This window comes from Drosophila mojavensis, unplaced genomic scaffold, assembly GCF_018153725.1.
Source record: "Drosophila mojavensis isolate 15081-1352.22 unplaced genomic scaffold, ASM1815372v1 contig_74, whole genome shotgun sequence".
NCBI classification, from domain to species: Eukaryota; Metazoa; Arthropoda; class Insecta; order Diptera; family Drosophilidae; genus Drosophila; species Drosophila mojavensis.
In genome coordinates this window covers 16,793,069-16,809,750 of record NW_025318899.1, presented here as the reverse complement: position 1 = coordinate 16,809,750, position 16,682 = coordinate 16,793,069, and the positions used below count along the sequence as shown (strand labels likewise).

Here is a 16,682-nt window from a genome sequence, read left to right as displayed (position 1 = left end):
TTTCCATTGAAATATCGGACATAAAGCTGAACCAATTAATTGGTTATCTCAGCTTCGGCTAACCATGCAATTACCTTAGTTGCAGGTCTGTGCATCGGAAAAACTCAATTCGACGTCTATTTTTAGACACGTCTTACATATCCAGTTTTCTTTTTTGGCATTTCTCCAATTGACAGAAATCTTGAATTGTTGTTTTTGCACACACACACACACACACATACACATACCAGCTACTTAAATCAAAATATATATGATTTACTTTGTAGTTGTTGCAGCCCCAAGTGGTTCGATGGCGGGTTTGCTCATGAGAAGATTTTCGTTAGCAACTTCATGTGAATTGGATTATAATGAGCATGCGAAACAATCGGGCATATTCAATCCGCTGGCTGCTGGCCGGAAAATTGATTGCTTGCCAATTATTATTGTTGTTGATTAGCATGAATTATGATGGGATAAAACTGAACAGCGAATCAACTCAGTTGCAGCTTGCAAGTGGTTTATATTGTTCAGTTAGGGAATCGGAATAGATATGCTAATCAAAATTGCTATTCATATGATTTTTGTTGAATTAGAATTTAATTATTGTCTGTTTTCATTGAATGTTGTTCTATAAAGTTTTGCTAAACTGAGCCACGAGCCAAGTCTCTGAGTTTTTCTACTCTCAAAATTATCACAAGAAACAATTTGGTCTAATTGCTTTGCCAAAAATACCCACAATTGCTAGAACTCGATTTCGTGATACCCTAACTAATTTCTTGGGTACTTTCAACTTGAGTACCTGCAGTTGAAGTCTTTAGATTATTTCTAGAAATATTTGTATAAAAAATTTAATACATTTATATTATTTTTTATATTTATATTATATTTTAAGCCAAAGCTAAGATTTATAATATATTCGCAATTTATTAAAAAAAAAAAAAAAGAGTTTTTTATATATATATAAATTTAATTATAAAAGGTTTTCTTTTGCCTTTTCCATTTGCAGAGTATATATTTCCCGTTATCAAAATTCCATAAATAAATTACTATATTTTTGCAACGATTTTTATAGTTCGCCGCAATTCTGTCGTACTCTATTGACACTGAGCTGTTGTCATAATTATCTGGGCGTGCATTGTTTGGTTTTTGTATTTATTTTGTGGCCGCTATAATAAGTATATAGACAAGCCAGCTAAAGTCTAATATAAAAGCTAACGGTATATATGTACACAGATAAGCAACTATCAGACATACACTATTTAGTCATATATTATCTTGTTCTCGTTGCAGACTAATCCAGTTAGTTGGCTGCTCGGCAACAGTTCAGTTCAGAGATTGTTCTCGGTGGCTGGCATTGCCTTTTAGAGGTTAATTAATGGACACCGTTAGAATTCGTCCACCTTCAATGCCTTTATAGAACTTCCGAAATATGCAATTAGCCGCTGAAAGAGAAAAAAGTGTGTGTGCTGAATAACTTGAATTGGTGACAGCGCAAATCATGAGGCTGTCTGTCAGTCGACTCGAACTCACATCGTATGTGCAGTAAAGCCTTTAGCTGTAATTCGTTTCATAATTGCCAGCATACCTGCATATACATTGTTTACTGAGACAGCAGACAGCGGACAGCCGAGACAGAGAACAGTTCCGATCACATCAGATCGATTGGGATTTGATTTACTATATCAATGTATCAACGCAATTGACATTTGAATTGCATCAGCTGCCAAGCGATTAGAACTCAACAAATAGCGAAATTTTACATGGCCTTGCAGCGGAACGGAAGATCTTTGAAACCAGATTCGTCAGCTAAGTGCTTTTCAAACTTTCAATGAAGTTTGTCATTTAAGAGTTGACATTTTTAATTGAGATATGTACACAAAGTAAAAGTAGTTGAAACAGTTATCTCCGAAGAACATCATAAACACTTTCGCTTTCAATTAAATATATGAAATACAATTTATTTGTTTATACAATATCCGTCTTGCTATCTGCTCTTGGACCACTTATAAATAATAATGGCAAGCTGCAGCTGCAGCAGGTCGCACCGAAAATGAACAATAATTATATACATATATGTATTTGTAAATTTCACAATTTCGAACTGAATTAAAATTTGAATTCTCTTGACCTCTACTACACATTTCCTATTAATAACGAAAACACTTAAATTATAATATTGTACTTTACTTTTATTAATTGAAACATTTTTATTTATTTATTTAATTGTTTTTATTGAATTAATTTGATTTTATTGTGAATCAATAATTGTTTGTTATATTTTCTTTATTTATTTTATTCTTTACTGCTGTTTATTACTCTGACTGCTTTTATTTTTTATTTATTTATTTATTTTTTTGTAATATTACAATAAAAATTTATTGCGTTTAATTATGTTATGTTAAATATTAATTAAAATTTTTTTCTATTTTTCAAGAAGCCTTTTATAATAAGAAAAACATCAAATTTAAAATTTAAAATTTATTAAATTTAAAATTTAATTATGAGAAAAAACTTTAAGGTATTTATTAAAAACATTTTAAATATACATTTTTTTAAGGCTCGCAAAATTGACTTTGCTAAAAAATAAAATTAAAACGTTAAAAACAACATTTATTTAAATTATTTTTAGTATCTGATTGTAATGCATCATCATCATTCTCATTTCATACAATTAAATAAATAAAAATTATTTTCATGCAGCATAAAACTCAGATTTTTATCTGTTTTTTTCGCCTTGCGCTCGACAAAATTTCTAATGGTCGATAGTTACACCAATTGAACTTTAATCGCTGTGACTTTTGTCATTGCTTTATCGTTCAGGCGACACACAACAGTCAAAAGCGACCTCCCTTCCGCCCTCAAATGATCCCCTTGCCAAAGAGAATACGCAAAAAGAAAAAAGAAAAAAAAAAACGATTTAGGGACGGTCGAAATCCCAATATGCTGGCTTGAATTGCGCTTTGTCTCATTGAATAGCCGCTGCCACGCCCCCTTTATAACATAGCCTTCCGTGTGCATGGGCGTTTAACTACGCGCATTCGAATTTTTATGCGCGTCTGTTAGAATTTTCAGCTATTTCAGCGAAAAGGCACGAAAAACAAAAAACAAAAATGCCGAGAAAAAAATGAAACACAGGAACTGGCGAAAAATGTTGTCGTACAAATCTTTGAAATGGCTCCGCTGAGAACTATTTCAATGCGTCGAATCAATAAATTGTGCCAGGCAATCGCATCGCTTTGTCTGACAATTTGGCTGCCATGTTTTTTGGCGCTTCTCCCGCAAACGAGCCATAGAGCCATAGACCAATAGAGCCATCGAGCCTCAGTCAATAGTTTGTCTGCTCTAATCGTAATTGCATGGCTGATAAATATTAATGTAATGCGCGAAGATCCTGCTCCCGATGCCATTTCCTGGCTACGCTTGCCCAAACGTTTGTCTAAATACCCTGGAAATACAGTATTGTAGAGATGGAAGGAGGTTTCGACTAAGACCTGGCAGGCTAGACTAGTTCATAAAAGGTGTCGGAGAAAACTATTAGCTAGGAAGATGTTTAGCTATATAAGAAATTTTTTAATATATAAAAATACAAATTAATTATTCAATTATTTGAGTAAAATATTTATTTAATGTTAAGTTTAATTAGCATTTTATTTCTTTATTAATTATCTCTTTTTTTTTTTTTTTTTTTTTTTTTAATTAACTGACATTATTCTTATAAAATATTTTTAATATTTTTATATGCATTCTCTATATTCTTATACTTTTATTTTATCACAAACTTTTCACCCTTATTGAAACTATCATTTTCATTTTTTTAAACCAAATTTATATAGGGTATCTCTCAGTCCATCACATCATTGCGATGAACTTCAACTCGTTCTAATGTGCATTTTATGGGAACTTAGCACGTGGCCAGCCTACATACTTAGCGCGTTCGATAGAATTTCGAGTGAGTGCTTGCGAGCATGTTTGTTGAAAATAATTCCATTTATTTGTTTTCGTTTTTATTTATTTTTTGTACTTTTTGTTATTCACATTGGCTACAAATTGCGCAGTCCTCGCGATTAAAGTGAAAGTCATTTGCAAATTGTTAACATTGATAAGAAGGCCAAAGAGTCAAACACACGCTTGGCATGAAAGAGATAGAGAGGGAGAGAGCGAGAGATAGTGGGAGTGTGGAGGAGGGAGTAAGTGAAAAGAGACAGAGAGTAAAATAGGTGATGCCGGGTTGATTATATATATATATATATATACATATATATATTACTTAAATTAAATCTCTCGATTCTCATTTATGCAAGATACAGAAAATCGAATTTTTGAATAATTTTTAATTACATATTAATTAGCTGCTTTAACTTTTTGGGAGCTGTTTAATCGCGCTCGTATCATGTGCTTTACAGCAAATTACAGCCAAATTATACACATAATTACGCTTTAATGTGCGGCCTAGCCATGCCCCCAGCTTTAACGCCCACAGTAACGCATCAATGCAAAGTAAAATTGTGTGTAAAAAATGTGATAATTAACTTAAGTCCTCTGGGAATTGGTGAACGGGTTGTTGTTGTTGTTATGCTCGTGCTGATGTTGCTGTTGTTGTTGTTGTCAGTAGCTCCTTTCTGCTTAAATGCCTCACACACACACGCCCACACACACACATACACAGACGTGTTCAGTGAGGTGGGGCTTGCCTTTTATGTTCTTGCATAAATACAAACACACACACACTCACGCACACACATTCACATTGTGAGTTAATTATGTAAAATTCCGAGGCGTATATTTTCATTTAAAAACATAAAAATTGTTTTTTTTTTTTTTTTTTTTTGCTTGCACAAAAGGATTTTCCATTCATTCCATTTTGCAGACACGTGCACAGCTTTGCAACAGACCTACAAATATATTTATAACGTATACATAAACAGGTGTGCCACACATATGTGAATTAGAGATGAGCGGAAAATATTATCATTAGAAAATTTGTGTAATGTGATGTAATTGAAGGAAGCACTTTGATATATAAATTAGGATAAGAAAGAGAAATTAATTGGGTCACAATGGGTTTGGCTTTATGGGTATATAAAATATTTAAATGAGTTATATGTATGTTTAAGTTCTAAGTTAGTCTTAATTTAATATTAATTATAAACTCTAACGAACAAATATACATTTTGATCAAATTATATTAAAAGCATATATTGATTTACTTGAAAATGGCGTGAAATCAGTTCAATATTAATAACTCTGTAAGAATTTGTAGCCAGAGCAGCATCTCTTTTGATATATTAGCGAGAGTCAGAATTATAGAATCACCTTTATTCTATTCAATCGCCTTTGGATCTTTACGTTTTATTGAGCGCCTTGAATTGAACTCTTCGTGTGACGCTCTTTAAACGACCATCGAGCATAGGGAGAGATACGATTGACGTCCGTGCAATGAGGCTCAGTAAATGTGTCAATGGTCTTCACATTAACATACACATGCCCGCACTCAATTCACGTACGTAATTGATATGCGATAGCGAGCAAAACCCTCTTACCAATACACACACAAGAGATCTCTGCTTCACTGAATTCAGCCAGAGAAAAGTCAAAAGTCGGGTTCTATCCGATCGCGAACGAAGTCGTTGCTCTCTGAATCTCTTCTCAGAGTGTCAGTAATAGCATCATGAATTTATATATATTTATTTTGATACATTATTGATATATCAATATATATAATATAATATATAATGTAATAATAATGAATTATTGATATATTAAAGAGAATTCGAATATATGGAATTATTATTATATTATTCGACTTTTTCGCTCCAAGTGCAAGAATAATAGCAAAAGGCTTAAGAATATAATTATTGTAGTATTTTTGGTATACAAAAAAATACCAAAAATATGTCTAAGAATTTTATTAAAGTGTATGAAAAATATCTCAGATATCGAAAAAATCATAGAATTTTAATAAACAAATTAAAAATTTTAATACATACAATTTAAAAAATAGTGAATAATGAAATGTATAAATTTAAATAAAGAAATAAGTTTTCCTTTTTTTTTCAGAAACATATACAAACAAACATATTTTTAACATACCAAATATAGAGCCATTCCATGCAGATAATCCTTTGCAAGTGTCTATTATGTGATGCCATCAGCGCATCTCACAAATATGCTAGTCACATTGTTTCAGAGCTGCTGTTGTTGTTGTTGTGGCTTTATAAATTTAAATGATGTTTGCTCAGAGCAGCTGTGCAGGTGTCTGTCGCACTTGGTGGGTGGTGGCTGATGTGGTGTGTTTTGGTTCGGTGGTTCGCTGGCCGTGTGTGGGTCTCGTCCGTCATTTCGACTTACACACTTTTGACTTTCTTCATTTGCTTTGTTAATGAGCGTCTCATAATGCATATAATTAAAAGCAACAACAATAGAGCTCGCACACACTCACATGCCTGTACATGCACAGACATGAACGTGGGCAATTAGTAATTCTCGTTAGGCAAAGGTTTTTCCTTCCTGTTCCTGTTTGTGCCATCTTCCGTTTGGCATGCACGACAGTTGCTCTCGGTGCTAATCCTTTATAAATAATGCATTGAAATGTTGCTTACGTACACTGCAAGAGCTGGAGAGACAGACAGGCACAGGCAGAGACAGAGACAGAGACGGAGAGAGACACAGAGAGAGGGAGAGAGATAAGCAGAGAGAGTGAGCCTCAGAGAAAGCATCTGGGAGCGCATTTTACAAGCGCTTTCGCTTGTCCTGCCGGAAGTCAGGCCAACGAGCCAGATCCTGAGCTAAGCTCCATTTAATTCAATTTGCATAAAGTGCTTGGCATTTTATTAACCCACTAAACGTAATTTAGTGCCCGGCCAGAAACCTGAGTCCGGCCCAGGCCACACGCTTCAATTGCCCCGCTGATGAAGTGCCGGCCGAGCCAGGCCCAGCCAGGCCTCCCCATTGTAGCGCAACACCGCCATCGCCCCCGCCCCCGCCGGCCCACACAAAACCGCCGTCGTCTTGGCCCTATCCCTAGGGCTCATGCCGGCCCCAATTATTGAAAGTCCGCAGCGCAGCTTTTGTTGATTTTGCCGACCTTGTGCCTAGTCGACCGTTAAGTGGAGCATTTTGTGGGCAGCCTAACGACGGATACGCCGGCTGCCGCGCCGTGCCCGCTGTTGCATTTTGGCCAAGATTTTTATTTGGCATTTATGTAAAATCCAGTCAAGTCCTTTTCGGCCACTTGAGCTAACAGACTGAGCGGCAAAAAGAGGGAACTAAGCATTCTGAATGCCCCAATATGGCTATAAATAAATACTTTAATGCAAGCGAATTATGCTTGGAGTGAAGAAGCAAAACGTGTTAAGTGCGTTAAATAATTAATTATACAAATATAAATATTTTTTGGAAGAAAACAAAATAATAAAATAATTTTCAAGGATACTCTTAAGCTCTAAGTGATGTAAGAGCATTTATGGGAGGAAAGGTTGATGAATGTGGCGGTAAGAGGGAACAGGGAGTTGAGCTGGATTGAAATAAATTTTAATGTAATATTTTATAGGGGTAGAGTAAAAAAATTTAAAATTGAAAAATTAAATGCGCTTAAATAATTTATTAGTAAAAATATTTTGGACAGATAGAAAAATTTTATGTAAATATCATGATTATTAAATATTATATAAAATAAATATATGTGATTTATGACTTAAAATAAATTATAATTATTTTATTTATTTATATTAAATTTTGTTCATAATTATTATTACATATAATTTATATATGTTATATATACTTTTTATATATTTATTTTTTTTTTATTTTATTTATATATTGAATATTTAGTATAATAAAAGCCCATATTCATGCATCTATCATTTTCATTTATTATGACAAATTTGATGACCTCACACTCTCCTGCTCTTTATTATTTCAGACGGCTGTAATCCTGCTCTACCTATTTGGCATGCACGCAAATCTTGTTTATGTCACACACTTCCTAAATGATGCGCTCTTCTTCTTTATCTATGAGCAGCTGGCTTGCTTATGCAAAATGAAGATTAATGCACACATAAACACTAATTGGTGACCGCACATGACTCTCGTCTCCTGACCTGCAGCACAGCAACACGCGCCGTCTGTCGCCCAGCCGAGTCACAAATTATGCGCCTTAGAGCCAGGGCTCGGTTGAGCTAGTCAGCCATCAAATACTTGAAGCGCGAAATATAAAACATAAAATATGATTAAGACATACAAATCCTAAAAAGCCCCCAAAGAAAAAAAATAAAATAAAATAAACGGAGGAAAAGGAGGCAAAGGCAAACGAGAAGGCGAAAGGCAAGCGAGGCAATGAAAAATCAGAGAAATATAGCCAACGCAAGCGTTTTGGACAGGCCGAAACGATCCAAAGTAGGCTACACAAATTTGATATGATTGGTTTTTGGCTTGGCTTATGAATTTGGGTTGGCCAAAGGAAGGGCGAGCGGAAAGGGCTAACGAAGCAAACGAAGGGTGCGAAGGGTGTACGTGCTGGCCCCAAAACTGACCGCTCATAAATTACAACAGCAACAGCAACAACAACAATCAAATAATATCTACGTATTTTTGGCCCCAAACACACAAATGAGCAAATATCAAAAGCTATAAAACCATTTAGTCAGATGAGCGTGAAATTTTTACCATTTTTTCTCAATTTTTTTTTTTTTTTTTTTTTTTTTTTTTCTCTGTGGTAATTTTGGCTCGGATCTTGTGCGGCTTTTAAACAAACGACAAGCGTTGAGGCCACAAATTTTGCAACAACTGTGCGACGTTTTATGAGTATGCCACGCCCACAGAATATAACACAAACAGCAGAACAGAGCAGGCCAGGCCAGGCCAGGCCAGGCCCGACCGAGCCAAGCCAGAGCACATCAGCAGCAGCAGTGGCCAGGCCACTTTCTGGGTGGCAGCGTTAAATAACATTTAAATGGCGGCATCACACGTATACAGGCCACAAGGGGGTAACAGGAAAAAATAAAGTGGGCGTGGCAAGACAGGCACAACGGCTACAGTTTTTGGCGGTTTGCCTTGGCTCTAAGCCTGTCCAGCAGCTGCTGGCCCGCCTGGTTCGCCTGGCCCGCCTGCTTATGACGGCAGCAGGAATTAAATTTCATTTAATGTGTCGACGACGGCGAAAACTTTGCGCACACATGTGTGCTGGCCAAACATTTGATGATAACAAAAGCAGGTCAACACCAGCCCACCACCCTCCAGCCACCCACTCGACACCGCACAGAATATTTGATTGTTGTTGCTGTTGCCTGAGATTCACTTGAAGGTCGTCATCGTCGTCAACAACATTTGCGGTCATTTGAGTGCTTTAATTGCGGCCAAAACATCTGCTGCTAGCACTGAAAGAGCAAGCAACACCATAAATATATCTAATGGAGCAGAACTCTGAATTGGAAATTTAGAGGTATATACATCTTTATAGAAAGAGATAGAAAGGGTGAGAATCGGGGAGAGAGGCAGAGGAAGAGAGAGAGAGAGCAACTAACTAACAACTCCAACTAACAGCAAACAGCCAACGGATAGCAGAACATCCAGCTGTTAACAGAACAGCCAACAAAAACTAACAGTTAAAAGCTAAAAACTAACAGCTAAGAGCTAAAAGCCAACAGCCAACAGAACAACCATCAGCCATAAGTTGAGCCAGCTGCGTGACAAAAGTTGAATGCTACGAGGCTCGATGGAAAGTACCAAAGACTAAAAATATAAAACTAATAGAAATATTGATTCTCATTGCTCACGAAACTGAAAACATAATCATATCATTCACAGAAATGTATATGCTCTTAGGTTGGATCTTCTAGCGAATTTATGGCAGAAGCTGCATGACAGAAGCTGAATGATATGGCACTCGATTTATCAATCTATGATATAGTACATCTATGAAACTTGTGGAAATATTTACCATAATTTGCTCGTTAAATAGAAGGCTTGGCCTTATGAATGGCTATAAAACTGTGGCTAACTTTTCTTCTAGGGAATGTTACAAAAACGAAACTTGAAACTTGAGTTAAGGCAGCAGCATGACAAAAGGTGAATGCTACGAGACTCGATGGAAGGGGCTTGAATGCCAAAGACTGAATAATATGAAGCTTATGGAACTACTTATCCTCATTGCTCACGAAATAGATAACATAATCATATCATTCACAGAAATGCTCCAAGTTTAGATCTTCTAGCGAATTTATGGCAGAAGCTATATTCTCTGAAGCTGCCTGACAAAAGCTGAATGATATGACACTCAATGCATGTTACATCTATGAAACTTGTGCAATATTGATCATAATAGAAGGCATGCTAAATAGAAAGCGTAGCCTTATGAACAACTATGAAAATGTGCCCAAATTTTCTAGTGAATGTTATAAAAATTAAACTTGAAAGTTGAGTTAAGGCAGCAGCATGACAAAAGCTGAATGATATGACACTCAATGCATGCTCTATGAAACTTGTGGATATATTGATCACATCAAGCCACTCGTTTGTCAACCGATCGAGTCCGATAAATAATAATCAATTTCGATAACTATTTGGATATTTATTTATCGGTTCGATAAAAAAAATCGTTCTATAACTATTCGATAACTATTTATCGATTTCGATACATGCTGACTGAATGACAGAAACTGAATGATATGACACTCAATACATCGATATTTAATTCGATAACTATTTAGCGATTTCGATTCTCAAAGGAGCCCTACAGACACAGATCAGAGGAAGATATGTTTCAAAATATTTTTAGCTTAAACAGGGCGTGGGCGTCTGCTCAACAGCTTGTAAACAAGCAAATGCCTTACGGTTCGTAGAAATTCCTTGAAGCAATCAGATTCCTGGTATTGAAATTTGTGGGAGAGCCGCTTATTCATGCCTAATTTGTCGGACGGCGGGAGAAAAAGAGAGAAAAGAGAGCTTTATTTGGAATTCTGGAAAATAATAAAATATTTAAGGGAAGACAAAATACGTCGCGACGACTGTCTCGCAAATGCTCAACAATTCATTAGAGCTACTGTCTCTACAAATCAAATTATTTAATTCGGGATATTCTTGTCATTTTTGAATCTAACTGACAACTTTGAACCCGCTCTCATATTTTCTCTCTCTCTCTCCCTCACTCTATCTATCTATTTCTCTCTCTCTCACACACTGCAAGTTTAAAAAATATATTTACCCATCGCAAACTTTTGCCACATCACATATGATTCTATGTGTAAATTTATGATTGCATAATTTGCTTAGACTCGATTGCTGCAATTCAGTTTTATGCCTAAGCCTTCGTTTCATTTTTTATGACATCCATCCCGGGTGACTACTTTACTCGTCTGTCTGTTTGTCTGTATGTCTGCCTGTGCCTGATGTGACATTTAGCCCAGTTTTACGGCTCGACCTCATTGCCAACGATTTTCCGCTGTCCCAGGCGGCGTATGCGCAATATTTCAGTTTGCCGCCGCTTGCCGCTTGTTGCTCATGTTGCCGTCATCAACATGAGCAGCAGCAGCCACATCATCATCATCGTCGCCATTATCATCATGATGCTTGTCATAATCGTTGCTGCATCTCTTCATCTCCGTCATCATATTCACAACTTAACGTCCACTTCGCCGTCAAACAGGCCGTAAAGTGGCATTTCCGTTGTCGTCCTCCTTCGCTGGTTCGTTTGGCTCCGTGCGCTGGTTCGTTTGGTTCGCATCGTGCTCCCTTTTTGTATGCAGCATAAAATTAAATTATTTGTTGCATAAGCTGGCCAACCGACTCAAACCCCAACCGCCGTCCGACCCCGCCTTCGGCCCACTACAAAAACCAACGAACTATGCACCAAAGTGCTAAGCCATGAGAAAGTGTGCACTTGAAGCGGCACAAGCCGCATGCTACATAGCCCATGGCCACGCCCCCTGCATCGTTGGCGTTGTCGTTGCAGGCAGCGGCAGTAGCAGCAGCAGGAGCAGCAGCAGGGGCAGCACATTATTATACTTTGAGCGGCGCCGAAATCAGGCAAAACTTTCTGTTTGGCCGCTACTGCTGCTGTCGCTGCAGCTGCTTTTCTTTATTTTTATTTTTGTCATAACAGTTGAAGTTGCAGAAGACGAAAAAGAAGAAGCAGAAGCAGCAGCAGAAAGTAAAGACGCCCAAAAAGAGGGCAACAGTTTTTCCACGCGTTGCACTTTTCGTTGTGAGCGTCGCCTTCGTTTTCATTACATTTCGTTTCATTCATTTATTCCATGCTTGTTCTCGCTCGCTCTCCCACTCTCTCGCTCTGGCTGCTTTCATTCATTTCGGACTTGGCGATTTAATTCGACTTTCGACTCGTTCACTCAGTAACTCTGGCTCCCAATTTCCTACAGCCAGCAAAACGTTGGACTTATGTCGCGGATTACGAAAGCCAACGAATGTTGTATACGCTGCCAATAGCTGAAAAAGAGAAGTAAAGGTAAGAATTATTGATGGCACATCTGGAGGTGATGGCGAAATGGTGGATTACTGTATTCATTCATAATTATTTATTTCTTATATTTTTATTTTTTATTCTATTTTATTATTGCATTTTTCTTAACATATTTAACCCTAAATAAATATATTGTATTATTATTTGTTTTTTTTTTTTTTTTTTTTTTAATTATTATAGTTGTGCAAGTCATAAACAGTATGCCTTTGCAGTTTTTTATACATATGAGAATCTCATAGAAGAGTGCAATAATATTGCCTATATAAGCAATTAGGTTAATCTGTGAGCAAATCATTTAATTTTTAAGAAAATTTTAGCAGAAGTAAAGCTGGACTTATGTATATCCATAACATTTTCCATTTGTAAGCTAAGAAATAATATAAAAATCATATTCTTAGAATAAAACTTTTATATATACATATAATATTTATATTTGTCTTCAATTACTTAAAATCTCCTCAAGTCTCCATTTTCTGTTAGTGTATTTTGGTAAACTAACAAAGTGCAATGTGAACTCTTTGTATAAATTTCACGGCTGGTCTGATGGGTCTCCACCGCCAACTCAGAGCGGGTCTCTGGCATGCGTTTGTCTTGCGAGCTCACCTGGCCGTTTTCACCTACCCAATTTAAGTTTTTTTTTTGCGCTCTCCTTTTTTGGTTATTTTATTTTATTTTTCGTTAAGGCAGCCGCAATTTCCACTGCTCATTTGCATATTTAATGAAACCGTATAAAGCGGCAAAGGGTCGGGCTAGGTCAAGCGTAGGTACGTAGGCAAATTATGAGCCAAAAATGCACAGGTTTTTATTATCGTTTTCAGCACGAATGCAAATACATATATACATATATACATATATACATACATATACATGTGTAGGTACACATGTGAGTTCTCCTTATCTGAAGCCCTTGCACCAAATTGTCAACAACAATTGTCGGCGGTCGAAATTCTTCTGTAGACAATAAATGCATCCCATCATTTACATAGGCAGCTTTGCAGCAGACTTAAGAGCTTATTCCGTGCCGACGCTTCAATCAGCTTGACCAGATGCCAGATTCTCGAAAATCTTTGCCCTGCGGTCTCGCAACACTTGCAGATTTATGTGACCGCAAAACTTTGCTGCGCGGCATAAATTAATGTTGAATTGATGAATTTGAATGAGGCTGCTGAACTAATCGGATATTTTGGTTAATTTGCAAAGCTTTTTATTAGATTTGCGCAAGAAGAGTTGGAATTTGTGAAGAGGTTTTTTTGCAGCTTAAAGAACAGCAAAAATTAAATTTTTATATATGTAGTTTATATAAATTATACAAAGTATATATGCAATTGTCTTTTTATTCAACACTAAGCACAACAGATATAATTAAAAATTAAAATTAAAATAAAATGATATAAATAAAAACCAGATATAATGATTTAATAATTTTTTTTTATTTTATTCTCTATATTATTCATATGTTGTTTACATATTATTCATATATGATTGTTACTCATGCTGAAATAAATTAATTGCCAACGTAAAATGTTGACTAAAAACTTATTTATTTATAGACAATAAAATTTTCATTCATCTGTCACAATAAACTTTAGAAAGGCTTAACGGCTTTTATTTAAATTGTGAATTTCAAGCAGTTCAAAATTAAACGACTGCTGCTCATTTATCAAGCAGTTCATGCCTTACTAAAACTCGACTTGAAAGCAGTGCAATGGCTGCAGAGCATAGCCTATGACTCTCAAACTTTAATTTTTATGCCGGAAAATATGGTTTAAAAGTGCGAGTGCCACAATGTAAAATTCTCCAATTTTCACTAGAATAAAACACCTTTAGTTACATTTATCCTTGCTATAATATTTATTATATTTTTATCGTATTGGCATTCATTTTCAAACAGTTCTCTTCTATTATCATAAGCTAGCTTCCATTTCCATTCACCACCATTTGCTGCCCGTGTCCTGCTTCACATCCACATAGCTGCTGGCATGTCCATGTCCATGGCCATAGTAGCTATGATCGTATGACTTATGCTCCGCCGGCTGATAGGCGTGTCCAATGTGCTTGACCACAGCCTGGAAGCCGTTGTGGTCATCGGCCGTGTACTCCACGATGCGAGTGCGTCCGTCGGCCTCCTTCATGGTGTAGCCGCCCTTCACCTTGTCGCCGTCGCGCGTCTCCCACTGCTGCTTAATGTCGCCCGTCTTGGTATCCTTGACGCCATAGTCGAACTGATACTTGGGATGATGATGTGCCTCCTCCACAGCCACATGGTGGTGCTGTGGTGCCCAGTGGTGCACCTGCTGCGGTGCTGCGGCCACATAATAATGCTGCTGCTCCTGCTGCGGTGCCCAGTGCCACTTCTTGGGCGCCTCGTGATGCGTCTTGATGCTGTAGCCCACGCCATGGCCGTGCTCATAGCCGCCATGCGGCAGATAGCTGGCCGCCGCCACGCCCAGCAGGGCGCAGCAAACCAAAGTCAATTTCTGAGCCATTTAAGTTAAGTGATTTTTGGTTAAGTAGACCTGAGGAACTGAGTTGAGCTGGCTTGTGGTGAAGCGCCAATGGAACTGTGATGCCAAACGAACGGCGCCAAACCTTTTTATAGCCACACACGAAACATTCTCAAGCTGAAAGGAAATGTTAATTAATTAGATTTCTGGAGGTTAAATAGGCCAGCATAACTGAAATACAAAACGAAACTAAATCAAATCAAATACAATTCAAAAAAAAAAGAAAAAAAAAAGATGAAAAAAATACTTGAAATATTTGTGCAAATTTTCCATTTCCAAATAACGTATTCAAAATTTCTGCTGGCCCGCTTGCTCATTGCCCAATTAAAAGCGGCCCAAAAGCCACTTCAACGGCGGCAACAGCGATTAATAAATGGGGCGTTAACAGACCAAAAAGCACCGCAACGCTTGAACAACTATTGTTGTTGCCTGAAATGTTGAAGTTGTTGTTGCTTTGGCTGTTAGAAATCAATCAACAAGTGTGGCCCGCTTTCAATTTTCAGCCAAAAACAACAAATGCCTCGGCTGGCTGCATTTGCAAGCCAAGCTTCAAGTGGTTTGCTTTATTTTTATTCGTTTCTTCTTTTTTTTGTTATTCGCCCAAGCCAAAACTCTGAAATGACCTTGAGACCCATTGCAGCAGGGGAGTTGGCCAGTTATGGCCGGCATGAGGGGGGCTCGTAGTGCTTCCGAATTAGTGCTAAACTAAAGACCGGCTAATGAAACAGATTTGTTTTCGGGCATAAAATATGATTAATTGTTATTGGCTGGTTTATCACGGTGTGAGGTGCCAATAGGGCTGGGCATTTAACATCTGCAAAATAGGCTCGTTAGCAAAAAGGCAAGGTTGGAATTTATAAATTCCAATTTATAAAAAACAATTCTAATTAAACAATCGACATTCACAAATCTCGAATTAGTCAATAAATTAAATATTAAAATTTTAAATCCAAATAACAAAATGTCTTTAGAATTAATTTACAATTACAGAATGTGAATTGCTGAATTTGTGTGTAAGAAAAATGTATTAGACATGCCTTATATTAAGCTAGTTTATAATATTTATAAAATTATATAAAATTACATATAAAAAAAAATAAAATAAATAAATAATAAAAAAAAAAAACAACAGATATTAGAGGCATTAGGAAAACTGTTGGTTAAAATCGGGCTACAATAATTATGCTAACTACATGCAAGCTAACATCATTCTGTTAAATTTGAAGTAAATTGTTTCATTATTAAAAAAAAAATAGTAATAATAATAATAATAATAAATAAATAATATCACCACTTATGGGTATTATATATATTTTAAATTTATACTTAAATATTAAACTGCAAAATTCTATATAAAATTAAATTAATATTATTTTAATTTCAATAAGAATACAACAATCTTTAAATACGAAAACTTTTTGTATTGCTTGATCAATTTTGTAATTAATCATATTTTTGTCTGCATAAATCCAAAGCAACATTTCAAACAAAACTATATTTTGTTAATTAGTAAATAACAAAGATAATAAAATTTGTATCTGTCCATAAGTTAATTCACAATAAACCCATATTAGAAATTTGTTGAACTTCCAGTTTCTATCTCTATTTTCAACATGCGAATGCATTCAATTTTCAATCACAAATGCCCTCCAATTGGTTCAATTCTTGGCCAACAATGGGCCAGAATATGATTTATTATATATAATAGTATTTTCAATGCAGCTCGG

At 36.2% G+C, this 16,682-nt stretch overlaps 1 protein-coding gene and 1 long non-coding RNA gene across 2 annotated transcripts; both read right to left on the bottom strand.

Moving 5' to 3' along the window:
* Positions 1 to 1,269: 1,269 nt before the first annotated feature.
* LOC116804317 lies at positions 1,270 to 1,601 on the bottom strand. Its single transcript, XR_006357481.1, has 2 exons — positions 1,510 to 1,601; positions 1,270 to 1,421 (listed from the first exon to the last, which is right to left on the bottom strand). It is a non-coding gene; the product is annotated as an uncharacterized LOC116804317 (long non-coding RNA).
* Positions 1,602 to 14,278: 12,677 nt separating this feature from the next.
* LOC6582796 (cuticle protein 8) lies at positions 14,279 to 14,937 on the bottom strand. Its single transcript, XM_002008450.2, has one exon. The coding sequence runs from the start codon at positions 14,935 to 14,937 to the stop codon at positions 14,380 to 14,382; it is 558 nt and encodes a 185-aa protein (XP_002008486.1). The 3' UTR covers positions 14,279 to 14,379.
* Between the last annotated feature and the right edge of the window lie 1,745 nt (positions 14,938 to 16,682).